We start from the raw sequence: 19336 nt of genomic DNA, 5'->3' as shown, positions 1-19336 counted from the left end.
AATCTTTTTTTTATAATAAATCTTTTTCAGAAGTATTTAATAAACTGATGATCAGTTCACATGAAGTCACTTTAATTCATGGATTTAAAACTTCCAGAAGGGGGCAAGAATGTCAACCCCCCAACAGAAAGGGCTCTGGCATTTTATAGCACAGGTTGGATAGTACTGAGTTGGAGTTTTTTAAGTAGAATTCAGAGCAATTATGGCACCTGGAATTTGAAAATTCACAGAGAGGAAAGTCCTGAGTGAAGGGGAGTACAGCCACTATACTTGTTTCTGTCATTGTAAGTTGGGTCCCCGTTCCACAACTGCTGATCAAACATCTGGAAATGACCACTATTTTTTGTACCAGAGATGTACAAAATAATTTAAGGACCCATATACTATCAAATAGCTATAGTGAACTATCCTGTTATTCCTCTTTAATAGCTGTGTTAAGCATATGCAAGGAAATGTATGGTAACTTGATTTGCATTTGGATTGATAGTCACAAAAAGTCAAATCAGCTATTAAAATAAGCATAAATATAGAGCATTGAATACCTATCAAATATACTTTTACATATCTGAATGTCACTCAGATGCTCACTGTGCATACTGCTTACAGCTAATATTTCATTTCCTAGCCTCAGCCAGAGAAAATACAGAGAATTATGACAAGAGAGTTGTGAATTGCAACAAATCTACTTCCGAGACTGGCTGATTCTTGCCATGCAGCCTTTAAAGAGACCACAAAACTCCCTCCCATGCCAGGGAATCCTTTTGTTTTGCAAAACAGATACCCAAAAGAAAAATGGATATCAAGACGTGATGGCTGAAATTCCAGTCCCACAGAAATCACCCTAGTTTTTGCCACTGACAGTAGTGTTCACATTTCACTTACTACCTCCATGTAAGGCAGTCAGAGCTGGACAGATGGACTATGTATTAAATTACCAGCAACTACTGATGGTCTGTTTCCTAAATTAAAGTCAGAATTTGGCTGTGAGTTTGCAGTAATATATAAAGAATAAATCTCTAGCCATACAGTTGTGAAGCAAAGCTAAAAAATGAGACCAAATGCAATGCAGAGATGAGTCCGCAGGGAGCCTGGAACAAAGTGACATGAGAACTTCTCTATTCTCATAGCGTGGGTTTAATCAGATAATGTCGATAATTTAAATACTAACATTGTTAATTATTTCCATGAGGACTTATCCACCTGGGAAAGTTTTGCCGGTTACTTGAACTAGTCTTGTTATACGAGGCTCCATTAAATTGCTTTAGTGCAGATCAGGCTTCTTCACGAGGAGTATAAACTAAGTTTGTTGTGTACCGAGGCACATTTTTATACTGTGTTTAGTGTGGTGTGTGGGTAATGCTGCGAGTTCTGTTGCCCCATTGGTAAGAAAATGAATTTCTCCTTTTGGTGGCTTACTTTCCTTTGGGATTAGGGAACTGATCCGCCCTGTAAGCACAGGAGCGCTAGGCCTTCGGAACAAGGGAGAGCACGGTTAAGCCAAGAGGGGAGCACTCAACAGAAAGGGTGGCAGAGAAAGATGTTTAGCCTGCAACGAAATTGGATTTAGTGTGTTGTGACATTGAACGTGCAAAGTAAGAACATGCACAGAGGTGAGGCATGAGCGGAGATGCAAACAGGACCTACACGAGTGATCACTGTTTAACCAAGCCTAGCTTCCCCACACACTCAAACCCTGAAGGACAGAGAACCACTTGTAACAGGAATCAACCCTTTTGGGGTATATTTAACCCTGTGGCTAATTATTTTCCCTCCTCATGTAACCGCAGCTGCAAACAGGGTGTCAGGCAAAACCTCCAGCCTATTGAAGCAGGGGTGTAACCTAACATGAACGGGACACTTCAGCGCTGCCCCACACAGCCTGAGCAGGCCCTTGTGCCACAGAACCGTGTGCGGGGCGAGGAGCAGCACCCGCCCAGCCGCATCCCCTCAGCCCTCCCCACGCTCCAAGCTCCCTGCGCGCCTCGCAGCCGCCATGACACCCACCGCCCCCCGCCAGCCCCACCACCCGCACTGCGCATGCGCACCCCTCCCCTCCCTGATCCTCCCCCGCTCCCCTCTGCACATGCGCACTCCCGCCCCCTCCACCCGGCCTGCTGAGCCGAGGGGAGGGAGCGAGGCGCATGCGCACAAGGCGCGGGGCTGACCAACCCGCGGCGCCCACCACCCTCCCCTCCCCTCCTCCCCTCCCCCGCGGGGGCAGGGCCGGTCCGCCGCCGTCCCGGCATGCAACGCGGCGGCGGCGACAGCGGCGGCGACAGCGGCGGCGGCCGCCATGTTGTGGTAGTTTGTTGTTCTCCTGCGGCCGGGCCGCGCTGAGGGGCGGCCGCCGGGCGCTGAAGCCGGGCCCTTCCCCAGGGCCTTGCCCCCGTCCCAACGCTCCCCGGAGGGCGGCTCGGGGCTCGGAGGAGGTGTGGGGAGCCGGCCGGGGTGAGGCGAGGAGCCATGGCTGCCGCCCTGGGAGGAGGCGCAGGTGGGTGGCGGCGGGGCCGGGCCTCGCCTCACGGAGGGGTGAGGGGGTGCGGGGCCCCCTCGGCTCCTTTCCCCTCACGAACGCTTCTCAGCCGCCTTCTTGGGCTCGGGAGCGCCGGGTGGGTGTGTGGTGTGTGTTTTAGGCTCGTGTTTATTTAGAGGTGCAACGTCCCGTGGTTTCATGCTCACCGTGAGTGTGTCCCCATCGAATAATTGATCTCTAAGCTCAGAAGTAACGAAAATTTTGTTTCGCAGACGATCCCGAAGCAGAGCATCTCGGTTGGAAGGCGTAAGGTGAAATCAGTGCTCGGTCCTAGGGTTCTTGGGTGCGCCACTGATCTTTCGTTGGGTTCCTGCTCGCAGTATTTGAGCGATAGGCAAAAGCCAGGGCTGTTCTGGTTGCTGCAGTAGGTAGACTTCAAAATTAAAACACTCGATCGAGTCATTTTAAAGAAAAAAAGACTTAGATCCCCCACGTGACCCATCTTCAAGAGGGATGTAGTTTAGAGAACGTATCTATTTCAGGTGCTCTGAGCCCTCCTTTCACAAGGACTAACAGGTTAGTTAAACACTTGTTAGGGTTAACAGTATCTGGCCTTGTCTGTGCTAAAGTTTCTGATAATTTTAGTTAGTTTTTCTTGTCAGCAGCTATTACAGAGAACAGTGTGGCTGGTCCTCAGGATCACTTGCCAAAGTGGTCAATCCGCTACCAGTTAAGCTAACAGTGGTGAACAAAGTGTGTAAATACAGCTGCTGAAGGTAAATGTTGCAAGGAAATCCCCAAATTTCAAAATGGAAAACTTTGGGAAGAAGACTAGAAAGGACAGCAGTAATTGGTAATATTTTGAGGATGTTGGGCATTGGTTTAATGGTGTTAATTACATTGTAGTGTTTAAGTTAGTTTGCAAAAGTATTTGTGCTATTATCTGTGGTTCAGTTACTATTGCTATGGAAGTAAGCTTTGCATGTATGTTCTATATCTGGAAGTTTTTTGCTAGTACTACAAGGAAGGGGTGTTTTAAAGGAAACATCACTTTCTAAGCACTTGAATTTTTGTGCTTATAATTGCTGCAAGTTGAGCGAGAGTGTTTACACGTGTAAATGTGCATGCAACAGACAGCCTTCAACCAAGGGGTGCAGTTGCAGTTTCCTGTCTATTTTTTTGTGATAGAATATTGCACATGTCACATGGTCTGAACTTTTGGGTAGACCTGTGCGGTGTCAAGAGTTGGACTTGATGATCCTTAAGGGTCCCTTCCAACTCAGGATATTCTATGATTCTATGATTCTATGAATTATGAGCCTTTTGCACTAAATGGGTGCAAGCAGTTGTTTGTTCAGAATTAACGCTGAGCTCATCAATAAAATAGCAGTCAATTAAATATGATCCTTGCTCCATGTAAATAGCGGTGGTTTTGACCTGCATGATCACTGTGCAATGCTTGTCAAAGTAGAGAAAACAGAGGTGAACTGAGGTGTCACTTTATGTTAATCGGAGTGGTCAAGTAAAATTCCTGGTGGAAGTTGCTAAATACACTTCAAAACCCCCCTAAAAAATGGCAGTTACACTACAATGGTACGTACAGCTCTATTTGGAAAGAGGCTGCTATCTAAAGTCAATAGTGGTAGTAAGTGGGGAAAAAATGAATCCAGGAATTTGTGGTTACTTGGCTGAAATGGTTTTGGTTAGTTGAAGTTCTGGCTTTTGGAGCTTATGTTTTCCATTTAGTCCTCAGGGTTTCTCATTTCTGTTTGTTTTTTTTTTTTTTGGTTTTGGGATGGGTGAAGACTTTTAATTATCAACATAATAGCAATAGAGCTTTCTTTTAAAAAATGGGCTTACAACCAATTGGAAAAGAAGCGCAGAATAAATGGAATGTTAATTTGACATAATTTCAAGGTAATAGTTGTCAAAGTAAGAGTTTTGTGGTTGAAGATACAGATTAAATTTAAAGTCTTCTGTAAAGAGATGATTCAGGGCTGAAAAATGAAATGGCTTTGTCTTCTGAACATCTCAAGTACGTTTGATGCGATGGAAGGTGATTTGTCTATTGGACAGAGTGTGTAGGCTCACTGGTCATTTATAATTTATTTTTTTTTAAGTTCTTGGGAAGTCCTGGCTTGATTCTTAATAACAGAGTACTCATACGTACCTCTGTGACCAGATACTAAGGATGATGATTAAGGCTATTGCTGTGATAGATTTCACAAACATAAACTGGAAAGCTTTCACGTGGTGGCCTGTGAGGTCTCTGGGAGTGATTCACAACTTCATACTAACTCGCAAGTTCCTTTGCCATGCGGCCTGATTCAACTTGCTGCTTATTCTGGAGTGCCCGTATCGAAACATGTACATTCAGAATACCTCTGGTAGTGATGACGCGGGACTCTGAGGGCTGATAGTTGCTCATTAGTCCATTGATATGGTTAAGGCAGTGATTCCCAAACTTAATGCAAACTTGTGTGTAAAACCAGGACCAGAGCAAATGTGTTGAGTCCAACATCTGCTTATAATACACCAGCTGTGTCGTGTAGCTGCTGAATTTTTGTGATTTAAAATGTAGCTGTAAATTGATGGTAGTAATCTTACTCAGTGAGAGGTGCTTACAGCAAAACTAAACAGCAAACCCTCAGTAAAACAAAGCAAGGAACACTTCTTGGTTGTCTGCCATCTGATACCACTGGAACCCTTCCAGCATGAAGCAGGGGAAGCATCAACCCTCCCTTACTGAGGCAAAGGGAAGCTATTGTAACTTATTTTCTGGTTAATTTGCTTCTGATGAACTTTCCTCTAGAAAACTTTGAGTGCACATATATTTGGAGTAAATCATGACAGGCTGTGATGGAATGTGGGAGGCAGCAAAACAGCTGAAGAGAGTCCAATCCGTACGTGTCTATCCCATATTCCTCAAAGTCCTATACCAAGAGGAGCTGAATGGTGCTTCTCTACATCTGGGCCTGTTACTTCTTCAGTTTGAACTCAAGCTGTCATTGGTTTAATTTCATTCAACTAATCTGAAGGCTGGTGTTGCATTCTTAGCAATGTAGCGGCTATAAAAACCTCTTGTGCTGCTGTTAATAAAAATGGTTAAAAAGCTAATACTGCTAGCACAGCAAGCACCTTCCCCTGCATTGTGGGGTCACTATCCAATTTGAAGACAGTAAATATCTTGCAGTCTGAATGAAATTGAATTTGTTGTACTTCAGGCTACTTGACAGCTGCACGCAGGGACTGGAAACAGATTCTACATTTATGCCTGGATGGAAATGGGTAGAGCGTTGGCCATGGCTGAGTTTCTGGGTAGTGCACTCACAAGGTGGACTGATGCAGCTGGGCGCTATAACTTGCTTTTGTATTGGAATGTACACACACAGACTCCAAAGTGATAAAGGCCTCCACAGTTTGTGAGATACAAATACATGGACTTCTGTATCAGCTGAGGACTAGTGCCAAAAAAACATTACTTGAGTGAGCTTGTGACAGCAGACTTTCTTTAAACATGGCAATTTAAAGCATTTTAGTGCTTCTTTGAAAAGTTTTCACTAAGAGCTACATTTTTTCTGAATATTATCTCACCAAAGGTCATCTAAATTGAACATAACCATAGCATCCCTTGTTTTTAATGAAAGCTGAAGCTGAACCATGCTTTATTGCATCAAATACTAAACCTCAGATTTTAGGTCTTATGCAATTTATTGTCTAGAATACTGAAGGTGGTGATTGTCACAGGCTCAACCCAAAAAACCTCCAGATAAGTAGTGGGTTTGGTCCTGTGTTGTGTCTATTATGCGCTGCTGTTACACAGCCTCAGTTCCAACTGTAACATTTGGTGGCTATGAGAGATGCTGGAGAGTAGACGTTTCTCATCAGTGTCCAAAGCCATTTGGGAATCGAGCTCATGTGGATTTCATTTAAACTCTTGGCCTTCATTTGCTGTTCAGTGTGCTCATGAGGGAAGGAACCATGACACTTTTAAAACGTATTTCCAAAGCAAATATATTTTCAAATCCAAGAGTGCTTTGGAAACATTTTTTGCGTTTAAATGAAGTTCTTTTTTATTTCTTACTTTCCATTTAAGATATTTTTTTCAAGCGCTGATGACAGAACTTTAATTCCCAGTGGCACATTGTTATTAGTTCTGTTCTTGCTTACAGTTAGTGACTTGTTTTCCACCATTACAAACACTGAAAAAGATTTTTAAGAAGGTAAAAATAACTTGTCTCCTGTAGAAATTCATTTTTCTACTTTATTTGTTTGAGAAACCAAACCACTATTCTATACGAATAATTTGGAAAGAACTCCTGAAATACACAAGTGGAGGGCTGTGTTGTGCAACTACTATATTGTTACAAACACTTAGTCACTGAATTCTTAAGGCTTGAATGAGTAATTGTTTACCAATATAAAGACTACATGATGGCCGTCCCCGAACACACAACCCAAAGTGTTGGTGTTTGTCTGGTGTATTTCTGCATGTGTTTTCTTGTGCACAAGGCAGTCCAAGTGAATATGATTTTCATGATGGGGTAGTAAGCTGGACCCATAGCTTGCTTCAAAATGTTTGGCTTACATCACAGGCTTCAGTTCAGGAGTTCGTGTTGACCTTGAGTTTTTACTGCTAGGTGTTGTGATTAGTTACCAGAAGTTTTTGTTCTGTCAGCGTCGATAGAACAGTTACATCTCTGTCCTGTGCTGTGGACATTTCTCCATATGACATGGCAAGATACTGATGTTGGCTGTTAGGCTTTGCATTTAAGTGGTGTACTCAGTTCCTGGAAATCTGGGCTTCACAATACCTGTGTATTGGGTAACATCTTGCAGTGAAATATGAAGAAAAACACTCTGAACAAATAAACTGCTGTATAAAGAAAGGCTGGTAAGCTGTTCTTAACCTGGGGACTCGTGCCTGTAATGCTGTTGAGCGTTTTAAATACGATGCTGGGTAATGGGATAGATCAAGATGAAATGATTGCATTCAATGTTATATCTAGGCATAGAAAGGTGTTTTGCCATGTGGTAAATGACTTTTCCTTTTTTCATTTCATTTTTCCCCCTTTTTTTTTTTTTAATAACCCTTTCTGTTCTGCCCAGAAGCAGTCCAGCATAGTTACTTTAAAAGACCTGTTGGGTAAGCAGCGTGATGCTTTTTTTCCATTGAACTATTGGATCACTGTTGCAAGAAATAGCTTTTCTCCATCTTGCTTAGGTTAAGGAGACATCTTTGATGCTTTCTCAGTGCCTATAAGCAATAGTAAGTTTGGTATTCATGGTAGTGAAATATTGAAGTGGGCCAAGATACAAAATTTTGAGCTGTTAGGAGGTTTATGAGGTGTAGTTAGTGTTCCGGAAAGCGTGCAGGTGTATTTGTAGCAAGAGCAGTGCAGTCATCAACTGTTTTTCCTAGTCGAGAAGTTTTGGCCATCTCATTGCAGTAAAATACTCCATCTTAGCAACAGTTGCTATGTGGGACTACCTTTTTAGGCTACGCTGGTACCATTTTAAGATGTGTAAGAGCTCTGCTCTGCAGTGTTCTTGCTGATTCACCTCCTACGCTTGTGAGACTTGACTGTGTAGCTCAGGCTTCCATTTTACATGGAAAATTATTAGCGTAAATTTTATTGAAAGGGAGACCAGGGAGCAGGAAACTGCCATCCGTGTAGCCAAAGAAGAAATAATTCTGTGGATTTCTAGTGTGGATGAGCTGTTCTTATGAAGCAGGGAAAAAATAATAAAACAGAACCAACAAAGAGCAGTTCTGGTCATACATCATAAAAGCAGAAAATAAGCTGTAGAACAGCTTACAGCACTGCTGTTGCTGCAGTAGGGTAAGTACAAAGCAAACAGAAACCTTCTTAATGTAGGGAACCAAGTGTGTTTGGCACTCTTTGTACTTAGGTTCGCAGCTGCCCGGAGCCTGGGGAGGCAGGCAGGTCTAACAAAGCGGGCAGCATTGGGCAGTCTCTGTTCCAACTTTTCTGAAGCTTCTAAAACAGTGTTTTTCTTAGTACTGCAGTGAGGGAGAACCAAGTGTTGGATTATTTCTTTTTTCTTTTTTTTTTTTTTTCCTGCATAACTGGTTTTTCCTGCTTCCTCGTTCAGTGCTTTTTTGGTATGTGATAGGTCTTGGATTTTTCCTTACAATGTTGCCTGGAAGTTGCCTGGGGGGTCACCAGTGTATTTAGTGCTCCTGTTTGAATCCTGCTGCTGATACTCTGCTAATCCGTGCACATCTTGGTGACCATGTTGCATTTAAACAAGGAGCCATAGCCATTGCATTGCAAATCTCACCAACAGCTGTGATGTACAACTACCTTCCTAGGCTGCAGTGATACCACTGGAAGAAGTACAAAACATTTCATGGCCTGTGATGGACATTTTCCTGCTTAAAAGACTTACGTGCATAGATTTCCCCCCTTCCCTTTTCTCACCTCCAACACAGTAGAACTGAGAATTTAAAAAAAAAAAAAGTGTTTGGCTGTTGCTCTCAGTGGCTTTGTGCTCTGACTGATGATGAATTTTCTGAGCACTTAACCACGTGTGACATAAACATTGACTCCTTCAAGGAGAAACATCCATACATGTTATGCTGATTGTTGATCACTGGTATTCTCCAATGTTATTTCCTACACAGAACAAAAACACAGCTTCAGAAATTAAAAAAAATAAAACGGTGCCTCTGTGAGGTTTTATAGGTATCACGCGGACAGCAAGGCCTTACACCTGTGTAGCTGTTTTAGTGCTTGCTATCTCACAACCCACGACGCTGGAACTGAATGCTCTTTGTAGGCGCATGACTATTGTAACCTGCTTTTCTGAAGGACAGGTACGGCCTGCTTTGGGCTCTGACAATATGCAAGGGCTTAATGGCGTAATTTGTAATGCTTGTTGTCTGCGTCAGCTGTCACAGAACAAACAAGTATAAAGCCCCAAAAGAAAAGCTGTCTCCCTTTGACCCCAAAATCTTTGTGTTGTAAGTGGGCGATGAGACAGAGAAGGCAGCAAGGACGTGGTGGGGACGTATATGGAGTGGTTCTTAGGAGCCCCACTCACTGCACGCAGGTCAGCCAGTTATTTTGGAAGCTTTTGTATGCATCCTGCCAGAGGGGGCTTGTGAGAAAGGCTTTGAAGGAATGCAGCTTTGGATTTTGGTAGGAATTGCTCTTAAATAAAGAGCAGAATGGGAGAGTTTTGGACAAGTTATAAGAGGGTGGGAGGGTGGAGGTTTGTGTTGCTGACCGAGTAGGAGTCTATGCCAGGAATTTGGTTCCTCTTCTGGTATTCTTAACTGCTCATAAGCTGAAGCACTTGTATAGCAGTGAAACTCAACTATCAGGCCCAGAAAAGTTATGTGAATTGTATTGAAGAGCCTTTTTTTTGCTGTAAAGGAATGTCAGCAGAAAAGGAGATTTTGGTGTGTAGCTTTGTCTGGGTTTAAATCTGGCAGAAGGTCCATCTGTGTAAGAGTTTAGTGCTGAATTGAGTCACGACAGAGCTAAGATACCATCCTTGAGTTGTGTTGGTTTCTAATACACTGCTCTGTACTCCTAAGAGTGGTGCCTGGGATGCAAAATTGCAATTTCCTGCCGAGGAGCAGGCAAAGCTTAAGAAGATACCGCCTTCCAGGTGGTGGTTGTTGTCTTGAGGTCTGTTAGTGTGCAAACACTCCTGCTTTGGGTTGCTGCAAACCCAGTCATGTTACCTTAAACCGCCTTTAGAGGTGGTTACATCAAGTCAGTGGTTGCTGCAATTCAGCTGTAAGAACAATGACACTGCAGGATATTTGTGCCCTTAAAACAGCAGTAGACAAATACAGTCCCTGCAGCATGTTTCTGAGTGTAAGGAGAGCAATGTGGCATTTTTTATAGGCCACAAGACTGGATAATTTGGTGTTCAAGAGAAGATAGTAAGTGGTTGCGTATCTGTCTGGCTTCTCCCTATGGTTGGAAAAGGAATAGGAATTGAAGGAGGTCGGGATATGTAGATGTTTGAGCAGAGAAATGTAAGGTTACTGTTTGTTTCAGTGGTATTAGTCCATGTAGATTAGCAAACATATAGAAGCTTTGTTAAAATACAGAATTATCTACAGGGAGTAAGGGGGGAACATGATCGAGGGGAATTGTTTTTATCTACTCTTCCAGAAGAAGCGAGTTGCCATCCACGATTTGTATGGCATCATCATTCATATTGAGCAGTCTTATTTTAATATCTGTGTATTTAAAAAAAAATAATCAGCTCTGGCAACATCATTAAACCAACAGCTTTCAAAACAGAAATTTTAATGTCTTTTCCTCCTTTTAATTTTCTGTTGTCACTTAACACCTGCTTTTTGCTTATATGAAGTGAATAGTTTTGTCATTGCATGTGAGGAATATTCAGCAAAGGATGCTGCAGCTGAGTTTAAAGAACTGAAGACTTTGTGTTTTGAAGAGCTTTCAAAAAAAAAAAAGATCAGTCTATCATTGGTATTGTATTTAGTCAAAGATTTAAGTGCAAATTGAGCCAGGAGAATGACTGGATGTATGGCATCTAAGTGTTCATCAGTTCAGACTGTAAGGCTGGAAGGGCTGGGTAGTTTGGCTTCCTGTATTTTGGAGATCGTTAAACTGCAGACAGTTTCCCTTTGTCTTGAGCATAACTTTTATTAGTCTATTTATTTGACTTTTACAAGTCATTAAAATGGGTAGAAAAAACTATTTCTTGTCTGCTTTCTCTGTTGGGCTGTAGCCAGAGAATGGGAGAGTGAAGGTTGAGGTTCTGAAGGTTGTGTTGCCAATGTGCAGGTGATGAGTCAGCTGCATATCTGCACAAAGCAGATGAACCTGGCATTTCTTTTGCAGATAAACGGAAGATTTCATCTTTTTAAGTAGTGAAATTGTCGTTTAAAAACTAAGCTGCGTAAGAACAACTTGTGACCTGACAAAGTAAACTGAGGTTACTTGGTGAGAAAAATATTTGGAGCTGCAGTCCCATTTTGGAAGGCATGTACAAACTTAGGTGTACAGGGTGACCTGCTTCCAGGTTTCTTAATGCCCCAGCTGAGATATTGGTGGTGTTTTACACTTGACTTCCCTTTTCTTTTTTTTTGAGGGGTGCTGGTACCTCCCTGCCTTGTGCCAACCTGGTGGCTGCTGCCTTTTTCTAAGTACTCTTGCAAGAGCTCAGTGTGGGCTGATAGGCTTGTCACACCCAAGATGAGCAGAGGACTGGCAGACATAATTCCCTTCATCTCCAATGTACTTGAACTTTATGATCTTTTTTACATGATTTTTTTAATTATTGAAATAAGTCAGTATTTATCTGGTTCTCTCACGTTAAAACAAAGTGAAAAAATTATCGTTGCATCCTCTTAAAAATCAAACAAAACCAGACTGAAGTGGTTGCTTCAGAAACCTTGAATTTCAATAAGGATTATTTCATGTAGTTGCCTTTATTTTTTTTCCCCTACAGATGACGACTTTGATCAATTTGATAAGCCTGGTGCAGAGAGGTCTTGGAGAAGAAGAGCTGGAGATGATGAGTGGGACAGGTGGGTAGAATATTTTCATGTTTGGCTTCTGTATTACATCGCTGTGTTTCGCTGTTCTGGCATTTTGTATTCTAATATTTACAGTAGTGCACTTTCAGATACTAATGAAGATGTTGGTTGTTATGCATGTGTCAGCAGATGCTAGACTGTGCCAAATGTATATTTGTCTTGAGGAATTTAGAGAGCACTATGAAGAGATGCCATTTAAAATTAGATAAATATAAAGCATTTGTGGTGTGTAATTAAATTTACAATAAAAGCCTTGTTTTTCCTCTAAGTCTTTAGTAGGGTCTTAATGATTAGCTTATAGATTTTTGTCTGGTACTTGAATTTGAGAGGTTTTAATGTTTAAATTCTTATTCTCAAAATCTGAAGGGTAATTGAGCTTACGTACAGGCTGCTATTGAAAAATACAACTGCTATAAAGATTTAGAAGTATGCAGTAACTTGATTATTTTCGGGGAGAATAAATGCATATCCTTTTATGTGAAGGCACTCTGACTGTGAAAGACGAGTCTAGCTGCTGGCTAAACTTGTCTGTTCTTTTTGGTAGGAAGCTTTTCACTTCTTGTTAAACTGCTTTATTATTAGTCCTTTTTAGTAGCAGAGAAGCTTGTTCAAACTTTGCCAGTGGTCAGTGTGTTTCACTGTAAAAAGGGGGAAAAAAATTGGAATCGAACTTGTCTTATCTAATAATCGCTCCTGTGACTCTGGTAAACAAATTGTACTGTAAGTAGTTTTCCACTGAGCTGAGCCCTGGGAGTGAACCAGCTACTGTACGCTTATTGTCATTCCAGAGGGATTAGTTTCCTCTTCCATGCTTTCCTGCTAGGTTAAATAGTTTTCACTGCTGTAGGAGGTGAGGAAGAATGACTAAGGAACTCAGACGATATCTTGAATGTACAGTTTGTTCTGCTGCTCTGGGGGATATCTGCTGCACTGTCATGCCAGCACAGTTGTTTGCGAGTTGAATGGTGAAAACTGCATCAAGGAACTGATCTGCTTTGAGAATGCAATTAAAATAATGTGTTTAAGCAAGGTCACTGTACTGTGCTGCCTCCCAGCCCCAGAGCTGTGGTGTCATGCTTGAGGTAGCACAGTAAACCCCAGAATACTAAAGCCTGTATCACAGGCAAATGCTTTTATATTAAAATATGATTTTCTGAACTTTTTGCCTGTACAACTGACTTCATGGTGTGAATAGGTGGGCTTTTAAATGTTGGTTGGTCCCATTTTTTTTCAGCTGCCTTACTCTTATTGCCGTGGAAGATGTGGATGAGTCAAACAACAGTTCTTTTGGAAGAAGTTGTAAACTTGTTGCTGGAGGTGAATGCCCTGTGACAAAGCTGTTTTTATAGGACTTGAGGAAGGCTGTAGGGCATTTTCACTAAGTTGAGACTTTGAAGCACAGTTGTAGAAGAAAGTTCTTTCATTTATGTGCTTGTTTTTGTTGCTATTATTAGCTACGTGTAATTAGAAACAATGAATAATCATGTTTTGTTTATTCTTGAGTGCAGTTGTAAGGGAAATGGTTTTAGGTGCAGTGCTAGAGATTCCAGAGTTTCATCTTGCTGATCATTTGAGAGAATATTTTTTTATAGCTTTATCTGATAGAATATCATTTCATTTGCAAATGTGTTGGAATTATTATTATTCTAATGATAGTTCTTGCTAGATTGCGAGGCTTTCTTTTGGACGTATTAAGTTCTGTGGTTGTCTGGGCAGATGTAAATGCCTTACCCCCGGGTATGTTGTTGCCCTAGTGTAATTTAATTTTTCTAACTACTGGCCTGGTTCAGTATAGGGCACACCTTACTGAATATGGCAGGAGAGAAAAGCTGAATAAACACAGTAGACCTTTTTGGTTTTTTTTGGTCTCTCATGCTTTGTCTTGCAACCTAATTTTTTTTTTTTTGGGGGGTTGGGGGGGAGGGGGGGAATGAGGGTGAGGGAGTTAGGCAGTTAGAAAAGAGTTGATCACTGATGTGTTGCTTTTTAACTGAGTCCTGTCTCCCAGACATTTAAACCATTTTGGGTTTCCAGCTCTCTTTTCGTTCCCAAACACCAGAGGGTGATAGCTGAGAGGTGGAAGGCCCCTGTTATTTTGGAGTACAAATGTAACATTGTTCTTGGAGAATTTTTCCCATTACCCTTTTTTATTATAAATTCTTTTCCAAAACACTTGTTCTTGCTACTGCTCGCGTTTAATGAGGCATGCTCATGAAATCAGAGGCCAGAAAGGGCCATATAGTCTGATGTGTTTATCACGGGCTGTTAACTTAAACATTTCTCTCTCTTAAGTAGCCCAAAGCTTGGGTTTGGGAAAAACGTGCTGTTCTGGTGCTATTCTGTGAGATGACAGGAGTGATTTAATAGTTGATTTTTGTAGAAATTTCTTTGTTCTGACCCTCCTCTGAGACAGTTCATTTCTCTATGTTTGGAAGAAAAAGATAACTTCTCCCTTTTTGTTGTTTCATTTTTCATGTTATTTTCTCATCCTAATTTGATGAGCTGAATTTATTCAGTGATGGGAACATTCAGTATTGGAGGTGAGGAAGGGCAGGCAATGGGTCTGTCTCTTCTGAGAGCAGTGAACTAGATTATTTTTGTCCCGTTTTCCTAGAACTGCAGTATTGGAAAGACCTTTGTGTTCTGATGATAGTGAGGATTGCCTTTGGAACTGTCACAGATGTGTGCTTTTATTCCAGTTTAATTTTTCTTGTATGGCTTTGCATGGTATTGGCTTCCAACCACCTGGTTTTCTCTGCTAACTGAAGATCTCTTAGTAGCTGTGTTCTTTGGTTTTGTTTGTTTCTTTAAATAGATCTGGTAGTTCTGGTCCCTCTTTTCTGATCTATAACTACAGATTTAGTTATGTTAGAAGTTTGAGATGATGTCTGCTTTACTGTTCAGGCTTTTCACTGTTACTGTAATTCAAGCAGTTACCAACATTGACTTTTCTTTTAAATTATCAGTGCAAATGGTGAATTCCATTGTATGGAAAACCTTTGTTTCTGTTGTCGTGGGCTTCATTTATGTGATCATACAAACTTTTTGGTCTGCCATGTAGCAAGCCAAAGATTTTTAAAAAATCTAGAGTATGTATGCAGTTATTTCTATTGACCAAATGTCTAAAAAAAAAAAAAGGGGGGGGGGGAGAAAAAATGCATCAAGGATTTTTTTAGTGATATGCTGAATAGCCCTAACTATATTTAGATAACGAATTTAATCTTTCATTATCTTTATTATTCCTTCTGGCATGACCTTCTTCCTAGCTGAATTTGCATTTTGTCTTTGAATATTGTTACAACAGAATCACAGAATCATCTAGGTTGGAAGAGACCTCCAAGATCACAGAGTCCAACCTCTGACCTAACACTAACAAGTCCTCCACTAAACCATATCACTGAGCTCTACATCTTTAAAAAGATGTCTTTTAAAGACCTCCAGGGATGGTGACTCAACCACTTTCCTAGGCAGCCCATTCCAACGCCTAACCCACACTCTTGCTGCCTATTTGAATTTCGTTCGTGCAGCTTTATTAAAAGCTGCCAGCGGTGGACCATAGTGCTGGGAAATTTTCTCAAATCTTTGTGCTTTTGTCAGATTACTGATTCCGTGCTGAAGAGATTAGTGTGCCTTTTTCCTACCTCAGGTTTGGCTAAAAACTCTTCCAGAACCATTCTGTTACGTACAATTTTCTGTCTCTGAAATAAAGAGCTTAAATGCTAGCCATTTTACCCTTTGGGATGTATGTGTCGTATGACCCAATTTTTGTTTAATATTGGAGTGAACACAGAGCAGTTGCTGGTTGTTAATGTTCAGACATTCCTGGAATTGTTTGAGATCAGTATGGAGAAACACTGTGTGCTGCTGATAATATCCTATTTAGTGACGATGTGGAATACAGTCAGTTCTCTCAGACTATTTTTTTCGTGCTTTATCTGTGCATTAGCTAGGTCTTAAAGACATGTGCCTATCAATGTCTAGTACTAATTTATGTTTTGGGATTGGCTTCCTCAATTGCTTCTGTGTCATTCCAGGTATTCCTGTGTCATCGTAAAGAACTCTTACACATAATTACAGCAGTATGAATTTCCTCTTAGCTGCTTTAAAAGAGTAGCAAATATGTTTTTTCTTGTAGACTCAAGTATAGTGAAACTTATCTTTAGTTCCCATTCTCACTTTGGGCTATTTAATTTTTATGTAATATCCAAGGCCTGTGTTGTTTTTCTTCTTTAAGGTCTGCCAACATATGCAGTTTAAAATAGGTTCCTGTTCTTGAATTACAGCTCATATTTCAAATCACTGCCATCTGATTTTAGAGTTAGGATGTGTGTGTCCTGATACGAGCATTTGTCAGTAATAAATATTTTCTGTAGAAGGGGGAATCTCTTTATTCCTGGCACTGGACTAAAGGCAAAATGAAATTAAGTAGTTAATATCTTAAACAGTGAGACTAGTTCTTTGTGTTGCATCCTCTTTATGGAGGAGACTGTGTGTGTTGGAAGAGGTTTCGTAAGCCAGGTATTTTCATTTCCTGAATTCTTAGCTACTCTCATAGAGGTACTGAGCCATGTATTTGGTTTCTGTGGTCCAGCAAATGTCTGACCTTTCTTCCTCCTAAATTTGGGGGCATTTATAAAAGATGTAGGCCTTACCACCTCCCAAGCCAGGTGGCCTCCAGATGCCTCCTTCCTGAAATGAAGCTGGGACCGCTTAGTGTCCTGTAGGCTTAGTTATGCCTACAGCATGTGACTGTCCTACCTGCTGCTTCTGTGGGGAAGTGGGAACAACAGTTTGGACAGTATGCACAAATGTCTCTGCATAGGAGGATCTAGCTGTGTCTTAAATGTCTGCACTTTGTCTAGGTATATTTACTGTGTCATAATTAGAGGGATTTGGAAAGGAGATGGTCTGAAAATGAAGTTTTTGCACAACAACAGTATTAATGTGTTTTGTCTGATGCATTTAACATCCTTTTCAGCTTGCTAAATGTTTTGTTAAAAGGAAAGCTTTGAGTGGAGTCAGTGACAAATCTCAAGTTAGTTTTTTAAGTCATGTGTGGTGCTTATTTCTGTTTTCTAAGTTAATCTTTCCAAAATTTGTTAATATTTTCCAGTGAGCTTGATGATGATTTGCTTGGAGAGGATTTGCTCGCTGGCAAAAAGGTAAGAGAGATGCATTGAAGTGAACTGTTACAGATATTGAAATGTGAATCTTGTTAAGCTCATTCACTCCAGTTATTTGGTACAGCCTTTTATGTATCATATGGTCACCTCCCTGAAGCCTGAGCGCCACCTTGCTCAGGTATCTCATCTGCTGTCTTGCTAGAGCACTTTAAACCCATAGCTCTGCTGCTTTTGTGAAATACCTCCAAATGTGGTGATTTTAATAAAATTTTAGTACTTTTTTTCCTGAGGTGGCATTTCTCCTTGTACCACACAGATCCAAAAAAAAGAAAAGAAAAAAAAGATGGCTCTTAAAATCAATTTATCCGAAGCTCAGATTGACTTAATTAAAATAATAATAATAATAAATATATATATATATAAAAAGCGTGTATGTATATATATGCTTCTTGCAGCTGGTCAGGATTCCTGAGAATTCAACTGCCAGTTTCCTGGCTATTAAAAGCTATTTGTCAAAATATCAGTACTGTTGTGCCGCTCACTCCCAGCAGTGTTATACCGAGATCTGTTTGAGGTGCTCTGGTACATTCTGGGTGGTGAGTGAATGAAAAAAGCAGTCAGTGGTGTCTATTAAAGATCCACCCACTGCACTTCATTTGCTACTTCTTTACATAACAAGTAGGCAGAGGATTTTCCTTCCTACAGTAAAGGAAGGATGTGGGAAGAGCTAGTGTTGGAGAACATAAATGAGTTTTCTTACGACTGCTTTAGACTCTCCACTCTGTTATACGTGTTTCCAAAATGGAACTGCATGAAAGATTGGATTGCCTGTTTGTATTTGCCTGATACCTGCAGGAAGAGACAGGGAAATCAAAACTGGCTGGTCACTTCTTTCCCTTCTTTATCTGCTAAATGAGTTCAATTAGAAAATAGTTCTTAAAGTTGTAGCTGGAGATGAATAGGTTTAAGAAGCATGGGTGTGGTGAAAGTTGAGTTTTAATTGATGTAGCTTCACACTCCACATGTTAGAAGCTAGCTTTGTGAAATTATTCTGTAAGTAATCCCTGTTAAAGATAGGAAATCCTGTTGACTAGTTTGCTGGTTATCAAAAATGTAAGCACTTAACATTAAATCTTTGTGGTTGAAACAAAGTTGATAAAGCTACTTACTAAAATTTGACTGTATGAATATAAAGCGATACTAGATTTCTCCAATGTATTACATGTTCTTTTGCTTTTCTAGTCTTATTTTCAATTTTACAGAGTTCTCAGCAGTATCTCTGGGTATGGACTTAAATGGTGGAGTAATAATAGGTTTCTCAGGAAGTTTTCCCTGAGCTATTTAGGCTAAACTTGCTTTTACTTAATCTCATCCAAGTGCTTTTAGATAAGTCTACCCTTGTGTAACCTTTCTGCCCCCATTACTTCAGGGGGATGGAAATAATGTTGCTGAGCAAAACTGTAGTTATCTCTTCCTACAGTGTAATTATTTAAAACAAAATAAAACAGAATAAATATATGAAGCAACTGAAAATATGATTTGACAAATTAGGAGTTCAGAAAAGGCACAGTATTTTCTTCTTTCTTTAATTCGCTTGAAAACTACTTTATCAGTGTTCTTAATACCATTATATAAACATTTTGTCAGTGTTCTTAATATCATTATATCATTTCTCCAGGCTCCTAAGTATCTGCTCATTAAAAAGAAGAGCAATTCTTTGTTTTTTTCCTGACTTGCCTAACGTATCAGGGTCATAGGGCAGTTAAATAATGTTAACTTTTCTCTCATCCTGGTATTTCTTCAAGTGAATTGTCATCTTTGGCTATATTTGGAAAAACCTCAGTGAATAGACTTGATAGCCAGGCAGATCTGAGTTTTGGAAATTTATGTTCAACCATCAAACATTTATTTAGAGATTTGTTATCTCGAGTGGTGTATTTTTCTTGTTGAATTAGGCAATTTCATTGAAGATCCTCATTTAAAATACAAACAAAAACTTCTGAACATTAAGTAGTTTGTATAGTTTGTATCCATATTTTATGCTCATGATTGACTTTTTCCAAAACCTAGAATCAGTCAGACTTGTCAGATGAGGAGCTGAACGACGATCTTCTGCAAAGTGACAATGAAGAGGAGCACGCATTTGGGTACCTTTTCTAAATCCTGTGTTTTGAATAACTATAATGC

General features: G+C 40.6%; 1 protein-coding gene across 8 annotated transcripts in view; it reads left to right on the top strand.

Moving 5' to 3' along the window:
- The first annotated feature begins 2268 nt into the window (after nucleotides 1-2268).
- RBM33 (RNA binding motif protein 33) overlaps nucleotides 2269-19336 on the top strand; it is a 99420-nt gene continuing 82352 nt past the window's right edge. For 7 of the 8 annotated variants that reach the window (XM_027450431.3, XM_072033839.1, XM_027450433.3 and 4 more), the window contains exons 1-4: nucleotides 2319-2491; nucleotides 11939-12017; nucleotides 17140-17188; nucleotides 19220-19296. In XM_027450431.3, the coding sequence (XP_027306232.3) occupies nucleotides 2464-2491; nucleotides 11939-12017; nucleotides 17140-17188; nucleotides 19220-19296 (233 nt within the window). In that variant the 5' untranslated portion in view covers nucleotides 2319-2463. Of the gene's footprint in view, nucleotides 2492-11938; nucleotides 12018-17139; nucleotides 17189-19219; nucleotides 19297-19336 lie in introns of all 8 variants that reach the window. The other variant, XM_072033838.1, reaches the window with a different exon arrangement.

Source organism: Anas platyrhynchos, chromosome 2 (genome assembly GCF_047663525.1).
Source record: "Anas platyrhynchos isolate ZD024472 breed Pekin duck chromosome 2, IASCAAS_PekinDuck_T2T, whole genome shotgun sequence".
Lineage (NCBI taxonomy): Eukaryota > Metazoa > Chordata > Aves > Anseriformes > Anatidae > Anas > Anas platyrhynchos.
The sequence above is the reverse complement of the archived record's forward strand: the minus strand, read 5'-3'. Positions and strand labels throughout refer to the sequence as shown.